Here is a 13,968-nt window from a genome sequence, read left to right as displayed (position 1 = left end):
CTCTAGTGACGTCCATAGACAGCGCGTGGACGCGCGACGACCATCGTCAGCTTTAATAATATTAAAAAAAACAAACACAATCCTAACCTAACCTAACTTGAAGCTCGGATGCCGGACGCTTTATCACATTCACTGCCACCGACGCTTATATGCGTTTTCGCAACTTCACCCAGTACCGCTGTCATAATTATTCATACATCTTGAACGCACATGTGCGTCGGTGGCACCTGTGGAAGTCAGGTAGTAGTGAATGCGTTATACTATTCCGATGTTTTTTTTTTTGTTTTTTCCATTTGATGTATTTTTATGTGTATCGAATATGTGTAAATAAATGTCTCTCTCTCTCTCAAAACGACAATCACATCCATTATTTTTAATATAATAGATTTTTTATCCACATTAGTGGTCCCCAAGGGTAAAAAGCCTCCTCCATCTTGTAGGTATTTAATTATCAATATTTAAGTCAGCATTCCGTTCTGGCTCACCTTGAAAAGGAACCACGGATCGGTTCGAAACATGTTTGGCATATCTCAGCTATGATCCGAATGAATGATCAGTGTATTTATTTAAATAATTATGTCTATGTCTCACGGTACTTTTAATTCAAAAGAAATGGTAGCTCAAACGGTTGGATTATATTCTGACCACCTTATTTCTAACAGAAAAGTACACATCAGGCGATAGCATCTTTTTAAGTAGCCCATCATCATCATCATCAGGCGGAAGACGTCCACTGCTGAACAAAGGCCTCCCCCTTAGACCGCCACAATGAACGACAACTCGCCACTTGCATCCACCGGTTTCCCGCAACTCTCACGATGTCGTCAGTCCACCTGGTAGGAGGCCTGCCAACGCCTCGTCTTCCGGTTCGTGGTCGCCACTCGAGAACTTTTCTCCCCCAACGGTTATCTGTTCTATTGCCACTTCAACTTGCATATTTTTTCCAGCTATGTCAGTGACTTTAGTTCTTCGACGAAGTACGAAGTAGCCCATGAAGAAGATTAATATCAATATTGTTTCTCCACAGAGAATTCGAGCACGGCCGCATGTCGACTAGCGGCGTAGAAGTGGCAGCGGAGGTGTTGGAGCGCTCGTCGTCGCCCAGCGATCACTCCGTCACTAGCTCTTGCAGGAGACGAGATGTGGTACGTATTGGATGATAGATAAACTACGTTCGTGGAAACACCGAAGTAAACGACCTAGCCTGAAGAGTTGCCAAGGGGCAGTAGGCGGAGCGTTTGATGAACTGATGACCAGAAGAGAGTAAAGGTCGCAGGTGGTGGATGTCAGTTATTGTAACCACAACCACCTATGGGCATTCGCAACGCTAGAAAGAAAAACCGGCCAAGAGCGTGTCGGACACGCCCGAAATACGGTTCCGTAGCCATTACGAATTTGTATGGAATATTCCAAGTTTGGGTATAATTTATACTTTAGGCTGCTATTTACTCTTAAACTACTAAATAATTCTCAAGAAAACTTAACCGTTATAGTTTGATATACTTACTGGCATTCTGAATTTTTTCAAAATTTTCCACCCACCGGTTTAGATTTTAGAGGGGGGGGGGGCTTAAGCTGAATATTTTGCAAACAAATCACTGAATCGAAAAATCGTTTTAGCAACCCCCTAAAAGGCCTATCCAACGATACCCTACACTACATGGTTGGATGAGAAAAAAAAACACCCCCAGTTTACGTCTATGGGGTACTGTAAAAAGATTTTTTATTTGATTTTTTTTATTGTACCATTTTTTTAGCATAGTTTACATATATATTCGTGCAAAATTACAGCTTTCTAGCATTGATAATCCCTGAGCAGAGCCGCGGACGGACAGACAGACAGACATGGTGAAACTATAAGGGTTCCGTTTTTGTCATTTTGGCTACGGAACCCTAAAATCTGGTCGGTCCAGCATTAGCAAGTAAGATGAAGACTTTGTGCATCTCATACCACACCCGCATGTATGTAAGGGCAGAACGAATAAAATCTTATAATTAAGTTTTTTTTATTGTGACCACATATTTTCATGATTGTAGGTCTTTGCAGTTGACAAGTTATAAACAAGTATAATTCTGTGTGTAATTTTGTCAAACAACGTGTATACAGATGTGGAACCGGGAAGCTGCAATAAAGAAAAAACCCGACCACGAGCGAATCGAGCTCCCGCCATGCGCGTTCCGTCCTATTAAGACTATAGTGAGCAATTGTTTTGCGCGCAATGAGGGCTATCGCGAATGAATTCGCCACTAGAGGCGCTAGTGTAGCGTGAGATCTCCGAAATGTCAAATCTCATAGTTTTTGGGTGAGCTACGCGGGTTTATATATAATTAGAACAATTTTGTGAATATTTTGCAATATCTGAAATTAATTATGGCAAATATGCGTTCCGGGGCAATGAATGTCTGTGTTTTGAGACAGTTTTGTCTTTCGGAAACCTTTGTCCTCCCTTTTTTCCGAACAGAACGGGGACTATGCAACACTGTGGCATGCTCGATATTTTTATGGTACGGTTTTAAGGTGTATTAAATATGATTTTAATCTGAAATTTGTTTTTACGCCCGTAATAACAGACTTTGAAAGCCATACTTAAAAACCTCACGCAACAGTGCGCCATCTAGTGAGACAAAAAACGATAGCCCTCATTAATAAACGTGTGCTAGCCCGTAAATTGTCTAAAACGCAACGTAGGCAAATTACGAATTTGATCTTTACTATGTGCTTTAGCTGACTAAGGGGCTGTTTCACCCCCCATTGATTAGTTTTAATCAATGGGTGGTGAAGCAGCCCTTAACTATTAAGAGCGTAACGTGCGTATTACGTTTACGGGGCTTGAATGACGGCTAGACGATATTAGTTCCAGTTTTTAACCCCCGACGCCAAAAGAGAGGTGTCATGAGTATGAGTTTTTTCCGCTATGTGTGTCTGTCTGTCTGTGGCACCGTAGCTCTTAAACGGGTGAACCGATTTGAATGCAGTTTTATTTTATTTTCTAGCGATGGTTCTTTGGTTGGACTTTGAAGTGACAAAGTCGGGGGTTTTCCAATTCTGTGTTGGTTAGGTTATCTGTATCGCTTACTATTTGTGGTGTAGAAGAAAGAGCCATTGTATTTTAAATATAATGACAATAGTACATTGTGTCTTAAGGGCGGTAAATAAGGAATTACGAACGAGAGTCTATTAGAAGACTGAGGGCTTTAATGAGTCGATGTTCGTAATTCTAGTACCGCCCGTGCGACATACAATGTTTTTCATCACATTTGCGAATACATTTTTATATTTCTAAAAGAAAAACTATAATTCTTCCAAATATTGGCGATACTTCAGGCTGCGCTCTTGGCAGCGCCGCCCTCCCCCTCCCTCAGCATGTGCCTGAGCCGCGTGCGCATGTGGTCCTGCTGCTACGCCATGCGCAGCACCATCAGTACGGGCATTTACTCATTTACCAACCTTGGGCTTCATGACATGAACATTTGTATGCGCAATGACTCATTTACCGACCACGGGTTTCATGACGAGCACATTAAGGTCGAGGGTTTAATTTGGGGGGTTGCAACAAAGGTAGCCTGCATGTTACGACACTGTTTACGACCAAGTGTGATGAAAATCATTTTAACCACCGCGCCGCTCCGTTGCTCATTTAAGGTAAGCATTGATATTCCGGGACTTGACCAAAAATCCGTGAGTATTTCCAAAAATTACATCACGTCTTTCATTAAAACTGCATAAAAAATCCGCCGCGAATTTCGAGTCTAATCCTAGTGGGTATAATTTAACGCGCTAAGATTTCCCTTCAGAAGAACTCCTTTCAGAATGAGAGGTCTTGAGCCCTATTTCCCACGCGCGCCCAGTGCGGATTGGGAACTTTATGAGTAATTATTTGAAAATTAAATAAATAAGTATGTTTTGTATTCCAGTTAGTGTATCTATAATATAAGACTATTTCTAATACAAAATAGTTTATAATTTATGAGTCATGAGTGTAGCCGTCATTCGCACCGTTTAATGCACACGGTACAGTCACCTGCATTAATATCTGCCACAGGGAAGCGCGCAGAAATATCTGACACGTCTTAACGGCCCCAGAAATAGAGTCGTGTCTCGTGTCAGATATTTTGTACGTTTTTTTTATTTTAGATGTTGGTGCTTGTGACAGTACGCCCCTTATAGTATTTTTACGAAATATTTGATAATATTTTCGAATGACATCATAATGTTGCCAGCAAGATGCTTACTAATACAAAATACAAAGCTTATTGAGTTGATACTAATATTTTGTGACTACAGTATTGAATGTACGAAACTTTACGTGTGTATTTTGAATGATTGTTAGTTTGCGTGTGTGTTATTTCACGGGAGTAAAAAGTCCAAAGACTGCATTTCCAAACGCGTGGGCGCTCGTGATCGCGTTCTACCATCTCTTTCTAACCTCATCCTATCCTACAACGGTTGACAGAAAGAAAGGAAGAATACGATGTATCCGAGTGCGTCAAATAATATGGCTTCGTGTTGAACCGATGCCTGCAGATTTTAAAACTTCGTAGCTTTTACACTTTATTTTTTTTTCTGTGGTGGACTACTACGCCTGGTCGGCGGCTAAATGAGTGCTCTCTCTGTTCGTTGCGCAGCCGAAATGCCCCCGCACTGTGGTCACCTAACAGCGCACACAATGAACAGAGATTACGCTTGCCTGTCGCACATAGGCGGTGCCGAGTCGTAAAGCGACAAAACACTGCTGCCTGTCCACTGAAGCGGAGTGACGCAGCGGAGCGGGAAAGCGGGGTGGAAAAATGAGCGCGAGCGGAGAAATGGGGAAGCTCTGCCAATGGAAAAACAGTCCGCAACTCTGCTCCGCACTACCGATCCGGTGGTCAGACAGCCTAAATTCTGAATATACGACGCTGTCGTCACTTAACATTTAACCATCTCTTTCAAAGATATCAACGTGTACGTGGCGCCTCAACAACATACACATAGTCCACCAGAGCGCGAGCGGCGGCTCGTGCTCCCGACTGGTCGCCGACGACTTGGAGACTGACGAATGCGGCGCCATACCTTGGGACGAGTTCCAGGTGAGTTCTGTACGAGAACACTTAGTAGTGGTTTGTTTTGATCAATACTCAAGTCCACTTTTGTATTGTCGAAGTGAGAATCGGTACCATGGTAGGTTTATTGCAAGAATATTAGTATAAACGATACACGCCGCGAACTTTCGATCCTAATTTTGATATCGCGGCGTGTAGCAAACAATGATCCCAGAGCCGTAAAGTAAATTTTGACACGGCAAAAGGTTTCCTATAGATGGAGCTCAAAAAGCAAGACACCTTAACACTGGTAGTTTAATTAATTTGAAGTACATTTGAACCAGTTAATACTGAATGATTTGGGAGACTTCAATAGAACGAACTCTACACCCCGAGTAATTGATAATGTATCATTCACAATCATTTTAAGTAAAACACCCACACTTTTAATTGGAGAGTGACCATGCACCTAGTAAATAATATACTTAATACTTTATTTATCTTCAAAATAAATAAAAAAGTTATTTTCACTAATACTGGTACGATATATATTGTCACTACTAAAAAAAACCTCAAAAATAGATAATTTTTCCGAGTGAACCTTATGAACATTATGTCAAGGTTCAATTTTGTTGACATATTGATTTTAGATACGAGATTTTTTCAAAGTAGTGACGATATGTAGTAGTCTTAACTAACTGAATCCGGTATGGTTGGTCGTGCTCACGTCTCCCAAATCATCTTGTATGGTCCAACTTTTTGAACTCCATCCAAATGCTTTTGTATTAACTTCTGGACACATTGCATTAAAGTGTCAAGTTAGATATTTTCGCAACGACAAACTCACTCTAAGGGATCAGACTGCATCTTATCTGAGGGACTGGACGGGTAGCATAGCATGTATCTCATTCCTATGTGCAGTGCATAGCTTTTTTACTAATCCAGTAGGAAATATATACCAACTGCTAGCGAAAAAACAGCAAGTGTGCTTATTGAACAGAGAATAAAAGAGCAGTCTCAATTTCTAGCTATCCTATCTTTAAAAGTTTCTCAATTAAGTGTCGCATTTCAATAAGATCTCCATTTGTAAAGCACTAAACTGTTGCCACAAATTTGCAGAACTTCCCGACTGAGTTCTACAAGTTTATTTCATTATATCTTATTTACAGTATGTAAAGATTGGTGCGAGTTGCGTTACATTGCGTTATAATTTGTTACTGATCGAACGTACGCAGCAATGTAACTCGAGTAGCGCGATCGCGTCGACTAAATAATATTATACACTAAGGGATAAAAGTAAAGGTACATTTACATTGCAAGGTTTGTAAGCGTACCTCTATTTTTCATTGATTATCTTTGTCTCACCGAACATTACAGTGTCTGCTCACTACATTTGTACTTTGACGTCACAATTACATACATGTGCCAGTATCATTTGATGTATATTTTGTGAAGTAGCCCTAAAGTAGTCGTATTTATTTATTTGATATCTAAGTTTCTTGAATATGCCTTGAAAACCAAGTGCGTGTCGTTTTGACATCAATTTTCATTTTGTTTTAAATTTAAAATACGCCTGCTTCACGCATGAAAATATTAACAACTACATCCGCTAAACTAACGAAAGTTAAAGTTGATTGTAATCAATTGTGTATATTAACATTGCTAATAAACAAAATATGTGCAATTACACTACACTTGCCTGATTAATTTTGCATTTTTAGTATTCTCATGTCATGGGCTCTCTATATTGTCATCATTTCAAAAGTCAACAGTCATGACAGTAACAAGGCACTGTCACGATTCAAACTAACTTATTCACCTGTGTTCACATTTTACATACATTGTCGATAATTCAATCAGTATGTTTCGTAATTCATCACGTCCGGCATGCGTCCACCCTTTTGTCTATCCCGAAAAATAACCATTTCACACATGCAGCTTTTACCATTAAAATTGGATTAAATAATAAGCAAAGCAATTACATTATTTCCTCGTTATCCGATCCGATACCGTTGTCAGCCGCAGATATGATGTCCGAGCTAAAGCAAGTAAAATGTATGAATACTTATTCTTTATTTTTTTTTTAATATGTATGATTCATAATTTCGTAATTATATAAATAATATATATATAATTTAAGTTCTTATAATATGCAGTTGATGCGATTGAAGCTTTTTTTCTCAATGCGATAAAGCTTTTTTTTATTACTTGTGGCGAATACACTAGTTTTACAGTAAATGGGTGGTTCTCTGTAAACTGGTCAACTGGTGGTGATTGCCTTTTCAGAGCAATTGTAATCAAAACGAAATAAAAATTCAAATTATTATTTACATTTGCACGAAGGTGATGTAAATGTGGTAAAAGCTCCAACTGTGCATGTCCGTACCACCGTAATCATACCATTCGAAACCCCATCGTATCTCGTGTAACGTAAGGTCTATTATTCGCTGTTAAATTTGTTTAAAATGTTTTATTGGTTTGCTTAAACTTGGAATAATAATGTTGACACAAAATTAGAACAAATAATTTGATAGTTAAATTTACTGGCTGAAAAAAAAAAACGATTTAGTGTTTTTAGGTCAGTTGGTAGCAGGTTGGTGGGCAGGTGGTAGAACTTTGTGCAAGGTTCGCCCGGATTGCTACCACCATCTTGCTCGCTAATCCTGCCGTGAAGCAGCAGTGCTTGCACTGTTGTGTTTCGGTGTGGAGAGTAAGACAGTCGGTGAAATTACTGGCACTTGAGGTATCCCATCTTAGGCCTCTAGGTTGGCAACGCATCTGCAAGACCCCTGGTGTTGCAGATGTTTATGGGCGGTGGTGATCTTTTACCATTTACTTGCTCGTTTGCCATCCAGTCGAATAAAAAATAAAAAAAAAAAAAGTTAGAAGTATTAAAACGTACGCATTTGTCAATTTAAAGGGCCTCACACATACACGGTACGATTCGTCTGTACGATCCGTCGCTTCAGACTGATTTACTTCATCGAAGACGATGTCGATGGTCGCAACAAAATCCCATGCAATCATGAACATCGTAACGATGAATCGACAGTGTATGGTTCTTTACGATCAATCGTCATCATATCGACCGTACAGACGTATATGGGCCCTTTAAACCTGAGATCATATTGTCTAGCCCACTCGGAATTACAATCGCATTCACCATTTCTCTCTGTCAAACAGTATCAAGAATGAGATTTGAAATAGATGGCCTTATTACAATATGGCCTCAGGTTTAATGACTCAATATAAATTTATTTATTCCTACAAGTCGCTGAAAACATTTATGTTTCCGCTAAGTTTAAGCATTCCACAAAAGTATTGCATCCGTCTCAGTTTTTTCTCTAAAACTATGTGTATATGTGTGTTTTTTTTCTCTCTCGCAATTCCCGCCCGCTCGGCTATCATCCAAAGAACCGACTCAAGGTATTTAGTGAAAACACGAAGTAGTGGTTATGTTAAGCATAGTTCGTAGAGGTCAGTTGTAGCCAAGGGGGTTTGTCTGTGTGAATGAATGAGAAAGGTGTTTCCGTCCCGCTTTTAAAAAAGGAAAATTTAATTTATGAAGAATTTTTAGTTCTATGTACAAGTTTGAAAGTGGCCAGTGACCCTTTGAACTTGTATTTTGTTAAATACTTCATAAAATTCAGTCTTGTTGTTTTTGTACAGTAAGCTGTAGAGAAGATTAACCCTTTTATGGTCCTAGTTTTTGCCGGTGGAGGTTATTGTTCACTACAGTTGACTGTACGTCTGTAGCAACGCTAGGAACTGTTTGAGACATTGTGTTAAAGACAAAAGTTATTTGAATATTATCGTGCACGGAAATATCTTTGCTGCTGCTTTTCATATAATGTTTTATATATTTTTTTCTAATCCATTTTTAGCGACACAAACGCATTCTGACGTCACAACAGGTATAGTATATACCTAACATATTTACACGTACACAGCTAGGTAGTTTTATATATCTGCAAACATTACACTGCATGCTTCTAGAACCGATATCCTGTATATCGTATATCGATAACCGGTCTTACCAACCCCTAATTTTGAGTTATTAGAAAAGCATGTCCTAGAGAACTAGACATTCGTAATAGTTTAGTTGAAGATTAATTTAGTGAGTCGTAGTTTTTTTTATATTACCACCATTTTGTACCACTAAAAATCATAAGAACAGAACAGGGAAACTTGCACACTAACAAATTGACACAACCTGTTATCATTGCAATGCATGGGTTTAACATTCCATCGACCTCATGAAACAAACCGGATACAATGCAAAAGAGCGACTAGCACGTGTTTTTTCATTGTCGAAAACAAAAAATATATATAGTTGTTTTGTCAATTTTTAAATTGCCGTACTTGTACATTAAACATGCTAGTAATTAGTGGTACAGATGTATTGAATAATTCCTTCTCATCGGAAACGTTCGTAATTATTTGTAATGCTACTTCAGTCAGCTTCTGTACAGTCAATTGCAAAGATATCGACGCGACCGAAGTTGCAAAAACATGTATACACGACCCTAATGTTAAGTGTATAAAGTAGTGTATACATATTTTTGTAACTGGCTGTGTCGATATCTTTGCACTTGACTGTACCTAATCAGACAGCGTAGGGGAAGGTCGTTCGTTAAAAAAATACTTTCCACCCTAGAGATAAAAACGCAATTTTCCACCCAGCTATCTACCCATGAAAATTAAACTTTCCGAACAGGAGAGATGAAAAGATAAAAGATAATTCAGGGTGGAAAGTATTTTTTTTTTTATTTTTCGATTAGCCACGGAGTCGAAGATAATTGAGTTACGTCAATGACACTTTTTTTGCACGTTTCGGCATGGATGGCCATCTAGATGCACGTCGTGACCAAAGAGCTTATATAACACTGGAGGTTGAACGCCGAACATCCGTTTGAAACAAGAAATTTGATCTTTATTACGTCACGAACATATTCCATCCCTTTCTTTAGTTAGGTTAAGAAAGAGATGGATGTCAGTTGTGAAATGTGAAAGAAAGAGATGGAATATATAAATAAGTAATAAAGGTTAAACTTCTTCGTTCGGCGTTCAACCTCCAGTTTTGTAGGTATATAAATAAACTCCTTGGTCGTGACCAACTCGATATTTTTTATACTCGGCCGAGGCAAGTGGCCAGGTCGAAAAGGTACCGTTGGAGGTTGGATATAATTAAATTCAATTTACTGAATACTGAAATTCAATTAAATGATATTCTAATTTTTTTGTACTATTTTACTTTCCTCACAGTCGAAATGAAAAGTAGAGTGTCTAACTCGGGTGAAATTACCCATTTCCCCTCGAACTATTGGCGCTCTCACTTCGTTCGAGCGCCAAAAATATCTCAGGTAAACTGGGTCACTTTCCACCCTTGGTTATCAATCTACTGATCGTGGGGATTATAACATTTCAGTGTGATATCTTCAAAGTCGTGGTTTGGCATTTGTCACTAGTTAATATAAAGTACGCTATTTATTTAACACAAACTTGTCACTTATTAATACAATAATCCATAGACGCGTCGGCAGCATTCGGCAATAGTCGTGTGTTCCAAATTTTCAGAACGGGAACGGATTATTTACTACATCTGTATTTCAATTCATATGTCAGATTGACGGTTCCTATAAGAGTCGCACGACAAATGCTAGTCACTCCGGTAGCCATTAGTGGCATAGTGCACTGTTGTCATCATTTTCGTCTTAGGAAAGCTGTTAGAATAATATCTATGACATCATTAATGCAACAATCTACCCTTCAACACGTATAGTTACATCTTCGACCTTATTGTACATTCCATCAGGAGATAGGTCAATCGCTGATTAGTTTATTGCAAAAACTTCATAGCTAGATGTATTCAAGCGGCCAGGCTACAAAAAATATATGAACATGCTAACCCACAAACTTGTCAGTTATGTTCATATTTGTGAACACTGACCGCTTCGCTATAACGAAAATACAAACTGAAACATAGATGCACAGACGAAACCCAGAAAAAGAGATCAGCGCTGGGAATCGAACCCAGGTCCTCAGCATTCCGAGCTGCGTGCCATACCCCTACACCACCACTGGACCGCTAAATTTGAATACTACTCTACTATGAAATGTAATTTAAAACGCAAGGACATGATATTATCCGCTTTAAAACTGAACGCTGTAAGCGATTTCTCTATTCATTGCGCGGTCAAAACGCGCATTGTAACGCGTTGCGCCGTGTGATTTCTGCGCGAATAAGGGCAAATGCCTCTTACAACACTAAAATGATCATGATATTATCCAAACACAGCTTTTCTTTGACCATGCGTTTATACCTTCCCCCTCTAACGTCAACAATCCTTAGAGCAAGTTCGCGATGCGAGCCAAGGCGTGGTCGGAGCCGGTGGTAGATGAGTGCGAGATTAAGGAACGGGAGACGCCGCGCGTCGCCGCCCGGATGACCAGGCGCGAGCTGCCCAGGGTGCCTGATGAAAACGTGAGTACGCTCAGAGTTTACACAGGTTTCACAGTGTTGAGGAGCAGAAAATTTGTTTGTAAAAACAATGGAAATATGGTACAGTCAAGGGCATGCGTAAATATCTATATATATTTATAAAAAATATATTTCGTTGGGTTTCTTACCGCGTTCTCCTCAACGGAGGTTTTTTTTGACATTCACAAGTGGTTGTTATAAATATTTTGACTTTGACTTATCTGTACGTATCCAAAGCGCCAAAAATATCGGTACAGTCGTGGAGCCATATATATCTGTACGATAACTCAATAAGAAATATGTGGACATTTGAAGGATCAAAAATATGATGCGTTTCAAAGCCTCAAATATGTATACAATGTCAGTCAAATATGTAGGCAGTAGGCAGTAGGCAAATAGTAGGCATAACCATCCATCAGCCATCTTAGCCCTCTTAGGTTGCAACGCCATCTGCAGTACCCCTGGTTTGCAGATGTTTATGGGCGGTGGTGATCTCTTACCATCAGGAGACCCACTTGCTCGTTTGCCATCCAGTCGAATAAAACAAGAAAAAAAAAATATCCGATTTCGGCGTCAAAAATTAGTGCAAACCAAAAAAGTGATCATGTAGCGTTTGAGTTAAAGCTTAAATTAAATAAAGATATTTTGACTTGGTCATTTCAATCTACTTAAGCCAGCTTTGATTTCAGGGTGAAACGTCAGCGCTGGCGCCGTTCGAGGAGCTGTTAGAAGCCCGAGTCCAGGAGCTCAGTATATCGCTCAATATGAGCACGGCGCTTGCGCTCGCCGAGTTTATAGAGGACGAGGTCATTTGCGCCCGCCTATGCCTTTGAGGTAACATCATTATCAATTTCGGCCTATATTCTTCTCACTGCACACACTTCCCAGAATGAGAGGGCTTAGGCTGTTAGTTCCAAAGCCGGTCTGGTGCAGATTGTGAACTTGCATACTATTTAATTGTTTCACAGTTATATGCAGACAATACCTCACGATGTTTTCCTTTACCAAACTAAAGTAAATTTCAAATGTACGAGTCATTCCGCATATAAATTCCGAAACACTTAACCTCCACCTTTGCTAAGAGAATGTCTTTCTATTGTACTGTAGTCTTGTATATATTTCTAAGATTCTCTAATTCAGTTTCCGATATGTTATTTTACGAAATAAGAGTTAGCACTTTAGGTCATGTATCTAAAGTGGTTATTAAAATTGCGTAAAATTTCCTAAACGAGGTAGAGTGAAGGATCTATCGATTTTTGCACCTTACTTGTTTAATTTCCGGCTAAATTAAAAAAAACTTTCCAGGTGTTAATACAGAACATGAAACTCCATCTAGTGGAGGACCGCCCGACACGCTCCATATCGTCCCCTCCTCCGCAACCCTTAGACGTGGACCTCACCTCCCTCCGCTCACGCGCGATACCGCGGGGGTCGTCCGGCTGGGACCCCAGTGTCGACCCCCTCTACAATCGCGTCCCGGCTACCCCCAGCCACAGCCGGAGTTGGAGGAAGCTAGAGGGAAGATCGATAGTTTGAACAAAGAGAACGAAGAGTTGAAGAAGAGGTTGATGAACTTAGCGCGGATCGCGGAGGACAACCGCGAATTGAGGGCGTAAGTGTCTTGTTTTATTAGGGTTCCGTAGGGTGCCAACGGAACCCTATTACTGAGACTCCGCTGTCTGTCATTCCGTCTGTCACAGGGCTCTATCTCTTGAGCCGTAATAGTTAGACACTTGAAATTTTCACAGATTATATATTACTGTGGCCGTTATAACAAATACTAAAAAAAAAACAAATGAAATATTTTAGATGATTTTTTATGCCGTTTTTGCTTGATATTTATAACGGCAACAGATGTTTCCTACCGCGTATACACGTAAAAATAATAATATATGTATTTGTTTTAGTAATATGAAGAAAAGACCTAAAAACATGCTTATGCTCTCTGCGTACCTACTAGTTTTCTTACTTACTATTATGGTGTACAATAAAGAGTCGTTGTATTGTATCGCATGCCATCGTGCCATTTGGTCTTTATCTGTCGCTTCGACATCCTTGCCGGATGCCTCATTCAAGGGACTCTTGAACTTCCAGGAAAGCGGAGGAGGTGTCGGTGCTTCGTCAGTGTGTGCACACCGCCCAGCAAGAAGTGTCCAACCTACTAGCCGACAAGCAGAAGTTGCTGGAGGCCATGCGAGTTTTGCAGGTAATGACAAATATACTTATTATTTAAACATCCATGACTGGAAAAAGCTGCGGTGGCCCAGTGGTTTGACTTATCGCCTGTGCAGCAGAGGATCGTGGGTTCAAACCCCGGCTCGCACCTCTGAGTTTTTCGAAACCTGCACACACTAGCGAAGCAATTCAATGGTGTGTGTGCAGTTCCCAATCCGCACTGGGCCCGCGTGGGAACTACGGCCCAAGACCTCTCATGGAGGCCTGTGCCCAGCAGTGGGACGGACTAG

General features: G+C 40.0%; 1 protein-coding gene across 1 annotated transcript in view; it reads left to right on the top strand.

Annotated features, from left to right (window-relative positions):
* Positions 1-13,968, top strand: part of LOC141435867 (bridge-like lipid transfer protein family member 3B) — a 74,761-nt gene that overhangs the window by 33,210 nt on the left and 27,583 nt on the right. The window contains exons 22-24 of the mRNA XM_074098701.1: positions 1,028-1,145; positions 4,936-5,070; positions 11,375-11,506. Coding sequence (XP_073954802.1) covers positions 1,028-1,145; positions 4,936-5,070; positions 11,375-11,506 — 385 coding nt within the window. The remainder of the gene's footprint in view (positions 1-1,027; positions 1,146-4,935; positions 5,071-11,374; positions 11,507-13,968) is intronic.

The sequence above is a fragment of the Choristoneura fumiferana genome, chromosome 15 (genome assembly GCF_025370935.1).
Source record: "Choristoneura fumiferana chromosome 15, NRCan_CFum_1, whole genome shotgun sequence".
In the NCBI taxonomy this organism is placed as follows: Eukaryota; Metazoa; Arthropoda; class Insecta; order Lepidoptera; family Tortricidae; genus Choristoneura; species Choristoneura fumiferana.
Note: the sequence above shows the minus strand (reverse complement) of the source record. Positions and strands in the feature narration are given on the sequence as shown.